Source organism: Psittacula echo (assembly GCF_963264785.1).
Source record: "Psittacula echo genome assembly, chromosome: 7".
NCBI classification, from domain to species: domain Eukaryota; kingdom Metazoa; phylum Chordata; class Aves; order Psittaciformes; family Psittacidae; genus Psittacula; species Psittacula echo.
In genome coordinates, this window is record NC_137740.1 from 38,647,373 (window position 1) to 38,653,470 (window position 6,098).

The window sequence follows — 6,098 nt, forward strand, 5'->3', positions numbered from 1 at the left end:
CAGCAGTGCTCAGGGGCAAGAAAGTCAGGCCCTTCTGAACACCTCAGGGCAGTCTTCATAATCAAGCCACGGTTCACTTTTTTGAAAGTCTTGCCTGCTTTTGTACATTAGTAACTGCTCTTGAGATGATGGCATTATAATTGGTGTTGTTTGTGCAGGAAATGTAAGTGTGTGTAAAGCAAGGTGCTGCTGAAATGTTTTTCTCCCAAAGGAATGCATTTTTTTTTGCTTTCACTTCTATCCTCACCTAAATTCAGAGAAATTCTGCTGAAATGCCTGTGAAATTGTTTGAAATTCATACTGACTGGACTCAAGAGACAAGTGTGTCCCAGGGCATGGAAGAGCAGGTAGCTGAATCCAGTCCTCATTAGTTATTGTTTCTCAATTATTAGAAAATAACTTCAGCCTTTCACAATGAAAATTATTATTAGCCTTTTTCTGACTTTCTAGTGACTTTTTCTGATGTTTTTGTTGAGATTCTGAAGACAGTTTAACCCATAGATGTACCACAACTACAGCTCAGAACCAGCTAATGCTCACTTTTGAAAGAGTGTCAGAATAATTGTCATCCCTGTCCATGGCAGGGGAGTTGGAACTAGATGATCTTAAGGTCCTTTGCAACCCTAACTATTCTATGATTCTATGATTATTTAGCAAGTTGATTGGCTTATAGAAATGTATTTAATGGAATGGCTTTAATTAGCTCTCCAAACAAGCCAGACATAAGGCACATCAGAATACCTTGATTACACCTGGGTGCAATCGCCTCCTTACATTTGCATTCTCAGTGCTCCCCCTATTCATGCAGAGAACGTACAATGCATCACGGGCAGGTGAAGCTGGCAGTTTAGATTGTTGAACAGCAGATTTTGCTCAACAGATTGACTTTCCCTTTTTAACTGGCAAACTCGAGGCTTCTTTGCTTCTTTTTCAAGTTGAAAACAAATACCTGGACTGGTTCTTCAGCCTAGCAGGCTGGCGTCCAGCCCCCCCCAGGGACAGCAGCAGAGTTATTGCGCCTGAGTAATCAGTCTTTCAAGCTGGTGCATTATATCCTGTTGCTCCTACATTTTATATCCTGTTACTTCTACATTTTTGGCCTAAATTCGAGAGTCAAGTCCTGCTGTTAACCATTGCTTGAGTTGCAGCCTGAAGCAAACCTGAGCCCAATGGTTTAGGTTGCACATGTGCCCTGGGCTGACTACTGCAGACACCAACCACAAAATTTAAAGCTCTTTAAGCAGGGCTGGAGGCATGAAGCCTGGACACAGTGGTTTGGACAATAAAAGTGTGATTTTCAGACCCTGCAGGAGGTCCACTCCTGTGCACCTGTGGCACCCAGCAGCAGGACCAGCCCCACACCTTGCCAGCTGATCACAGGTGCCAAAAGCATAGCAAGATGCAGGGTGCCAGTCTGTGGCCAGCTAAAGACGCGGTAGAGACTCCTGCTCAGCTGCGTCTGGTGCCTGTTCTGGTCCTGAAAGCCAGAGGGTTCTTGCCTGGCAGAGCAGGACAGCTCTGTCCCACCATCTCTGGCGCTGTGGAGCAGGGCTGGGTGCTGTGTGGGTGTTTGGACTTTACGCACTGCTTACTTAAAAATACAAACCTAAGACAGAGGAGGTATTGTGAGGTGGCCAGCTGGCTGTGCCTGCTTGTTGCTGGAGCCCCACCATGAACCTTCCCTTCGTCTGAGTAACCATGTGAACAATGTTGGCTCTGTGTAAGCAACTGTATGGCCAGTGGGTAATGGGGAGGCAGGAGAAAACCAAAACATAAGAGGTCTGAGAAAGAGCCAGATCCTAAACTCCTGGAAAATTGTGGTAAACTCCTTCCACAGAAATGTGCCTAGGGTACAGTCAATTTTCTCTAGCAACTTGAGGTCAAACACTGTGTGGTAATAAATCATAGAATCATAGGATGGTTAGGAAGGGAGTATATAATTTTTCCTTGATAGGCTTCTAAGTGTAAGGGTCAGGTTCACAGGGTGCAAAGTTTTGCTTATCAAGTCTATTGCTGCTGTTCTGGCCCCCTCAACTACAAGAAAGACATTGAGCAGGTCCAGAAAAGGGCAACAAAGCTGGTGAGGGTTCTGAAGCACAAGCCTTATGAGGAGCAGCTGACAGAACTGGGGTTGTTTAGTCTGGAGAAGAGAAATCTCAGAGGGGACCTTTTCACCCTCTGCAGCTACTCAAAAGGACATTGTAGTGAGGTGGAGGTCGGTCTCCTCTCCCAGGTTATTAGTGACAGGACAAGAGGTAACAGCCTCAAGCTGCATCAGTGGAAGTTTAGACTATGAAATATTTCTTCACAGGCTTCCCAGGAAAGTGGTGGAATCAGCATCCCTGGAAGTGCTCAAAACCTGTGTAGATGAGGCCCTTCGTGATATGGTTTAGTGTGGTCTTGGCAGTCCTGGGGTAATGGTTGGACTTGATGATCAGTGATTCTATGATTCTAATTGTAGTGGACTATCAAATCCTAGAGAGAAATCACAGCCTTGTGTTCAGGCTTGGGACTTCTTTTGGAAGGTCTTTTCAGATGAGCTTTTCCTTAGAGCAGTAAATTTTTCCTGGTTCATTCCCAGAAGGCCTGAGACATTATTGCACAAGAAATCTCCCTGCGCAGTTCTGGTCATGTTTCAGACCTGAGCTGCTGGGACAGCAAACAAAGCTGGGGCAGGCAGAGCAGCTCTGGAGACTGCAGTTCCCACACCTCAGCCTGTCCAGAGTCATGCTCAGCTCCTGAAAGATGTTTAACCTCTAATTCTCACTCAGATCAGCCCAGATATTTCCAGTATGACAGGAGCAGAAAGCTTTTGGAAAATCTGCCTTACTCCTCTTAGTAAAGTAACTCCTCTTAGTACTCCTAAGTACTCTACTCTTAGTACTCCTAAGTACTCTAAGTACTCTACTTAGTACCCCTCTTAGTAAAAGCATAAGAAGCTGAACAGAAAAAACAAATATTCTTGAGGAATCAGGGCCTTTGGCTTAAACTTCTCACCTGGAGACCCAATTCGTACATGTTTTTATGAGCTCACAAATCTTTTCTCCTGAAGGAAACTTCCATGATTTTGTACAATCCTCTTATGCTCCCTGCATCGTATTTCTTACAGTGATGCTAAGATTTCATACACATACCTACTTTATGTTTTCAAACAAAATTGCAAGGCAGCTGTCCTGTCCCCACTGAGAAATGCCTCACATTCCCGACTCAAGGTATCTGTTCTGTTTTCAGAACCAATAAAAGGAGTTGTTGCTTCCATTTTTGGGTGGAGACTGAGAAGGGGAACAACTTATCACTGCTTAAGGGAAGATAGCTTTCTTCAGTCCACAAGGATTGGCTGGTATTTGTACCTAGGAAGCATTTGCCATTGGCACTCGTGCCTGGCACCATTAACAAAGGTGTCCATTATTAAAAGCCAGAGAAAGGAAAATCTAAGCCCGTGTTGATAGCAGAAGCTGGAACTGAAAAGTGCAGATGCTGAGGGGGAACAGCTCATGGGCATCAATGTGGGCCTTTGGCTGCTGCATACAGTAGACCATGACAGCCCATGTGGGGGAGTGTGGCACTGCATGGGAGCAGGGTTTCTAACTTCCCTAAAGCTCTTTTGTGAAATCTCCATCAGTGCATTTGCCCACATGAGCAACATTTACAAGACCAGTTCTACAGACTTCAACTGTTTATTAAGATGATGGAAACCCTATCAAATGAACTTGGTTCTGTCTGTCTTCCCTGTGTTTCAGAAGGATGACCCTGATGACTGCCCCATTGAGCTCAGCAAGGTGCAGAGCGTTAAAGTGGTGGCAAAGAAGCGCAGGGACCGCAGCCTGCCCCGAGCCTTTGAGATCTTCACCGACAGCAAAACCTATGTTTTCAAGGCCAAAGATGAGAAGAATGCTGAGGAGTGGCTTCAGTGCATCAACGTTGCTGTTGCACAGGCTAGAGAGAGGGAAAGCCGAGAGGCCACCACCTATCTGTAGAGCTGCTGGCACCTCCGTGGCCATGCCAGCAAACCAAAGGTGTCTGGGACCACTCCAATACTGAGCATCCCACTACCATACCCCATATCCTGGACCTCTTTTACTTCCAAAAGCCCTGCTGGCTCCTGGACCATGGGAAACTGTGGGTAAGAGTAGGTGCTATCATGGCCCAGGGAGAGCTTTGTGCAGTGAGAAGTCTAACACGACCAGGTGATGGAGTGCCACCACGCAGGAGTGGTCCCTGGCACCGGGGTCAAACCAGTTTCCACTGCTTTGTGAAACGCAGGTTTTTATTTCAGCCTAATGGTTAGAAACATGCCTGGGCCTCAACACCTCAGCCTCTGCTTCTGAAAGGCACGTGGTTTCAGTGGTTGTAGACACTGCCAAGAGCGTTCGAGCATGTAAGGACTTCGTTTTCCTCAGTCACTGTCTCTCTGTAAACAGGTAATTTTTCTTCTTATTTAATCTCAGTGTACTTTATCCTTTTACTGTTTGTATGTATCTGTGCTGCTCCTTTCAGGTTTGATATTGAACAATTTGAAAGATTTAATATTGATGAAAAATAATTTAAAATATTGAACTGTTTTGATTTTCCTCCTTTCTCCTGCTTTTCCTCTCCTTCCTACCTGAATGTAATTTTTAAAAATTATTTTATTTTATTCTTTTTTTAATTGTCTTCTCCATTCTGTAACTTCTCAAATTTTCTCCAAAACCAGAAAATTCCCAGTTTGCTTTTCCATGTCACTCTCAAATGATTCCAAAGTGGAGAAAGTTCTGTAGAAAAGACTGAAACTAAAAAAGGAAAAGAGGGGGAAATACTGAATGAGAAGTCTGCTAGTGATGAAATGAACTCAGAAATCAGGCAAGGCTGAGCAGAAATAAAATTTGAATTTTTACAACCTAGAAAAATGTGGTATTTTTTGCAAAAGGTATTGCCAAAAAGGTGGATTTAAGGGGGAGGGGGAAATCAGGAAAAAAAAGAATAATGGTGTAATGCTTTTTACTGTAACTGGTATCTTCCACTCCGTAGCTGAGGGAGCACATGGCTTTTTTCACAGCTCCTTGCAGAGCACAGCAATATAATCTGCTTTCAGAAATACTCTCTTGTCGACTTCCTATAGCATTTGCTGGGTGAGTTTAGGTATTGGCTTGTGGCCCAGAGGGCAGCAGAGGCAAGTGAGGGTGGCAGCGCTGCCTGGGCAGCAGTGACAGTGAGGACATGCCAGGCGTCATTAAAAGCACGTGGGGTACAGGGAGCAAGAGGAATGACCTGGGAAATAAATTCAGGTTACAGTCTGCTGAGTAAAGCTAGTGCTGGTGCTGCTGAGCCCAGCCTGTTCCCAGTGGTCACCACAAGGTTTATGCGTCATATCAGAGCTCGCTGTTGGGGTGCAGCTTGAATGGCAGCGTACCTCTGAATTCACAGCCTGATTTTCCCACCATCCTAAATGTTGCCAGATCTCTTGATTTCCCTGGGCCTGCTGCTGGTGGGTGGCTCTGAGAATGGGGCTCCAGCCAGCTCAGAAATGTTGGTCTGCCTGCGTTGAACTTCTCTGACTCTGGGAAAGCAGCTGGGGCAGGGCTGGCATCTAAGGCTGGCTGCCTGGCTGCCTCCAGGAGCCTGGCCAGTAGCGGGCAATCTGCCTTGCTCTACCCTACCCATGGGCAGGGGCTGCAGGAAGTGTGGAGGAAATGGGATCTGAATGATTTAACTTCATGGTTTGGTGCCTTCTTCCTTGATGTGGTTGTTCAGTGGGGTTTATGGCCTGAAACATGGAGTCTTGTAGCTTGCCATATAAATACTTATCTCTTTGGAGTTTGACAACTTGCAAGCACTGGGTGTTGCTGGTGTTTGTCTCTTTGGCTCTGTAAATTGGTACATTACAGGTAGGATGCTAATATTTGGTAATAAGCATTAGCTTGAATTAGAATGAGAAAAAAATGGTTTATGGTACCATAGGAGTGCCTGAGTTCTGCTGGCAGGTCAGAGCTGAGGGCTGCCTGGTCCCTTGCAGCAGCTAGAGTTGGCGGGTCCAGAGAGGTATTTCTCTTCCTGATCCATCAAAGCACCATTTAGCGCAGAAACACCACGAACCTTGGAGCAGCACCGGTGCAATGAAT

The 6,098-nt window shown here is 45.6% G+C and overlaps 1 protein-coding gene across 2 annotated transcripts in view; it reads left to right on the forward strand.

Moving 5' to 3' along the window:
- VEPH1 (ventricular zone expressed PH domain containing 1) overlaps positions 1-3,977 on the forward strand; it is a gene marked incomplete at both ends in the record, with an annotated part of 80,148 nt that extends 76,171 nt beyond the window's left edge. For both annotated transcript variants that reach the window (XM_080623199.1, XM_080623200.1), the window contains one exon: positions 3,741-3,977. In XM_080623199.1, coding sequence (XP_080479325.1) covers positions 3,741-3,977 — 237 coding nt within the window. The remainder of the gene's footprint in view (positions 1-3,740) is intronic.
- Between the last annotated feature and the right edge of the window lie 2,121 nt (positions 3,978-6,098).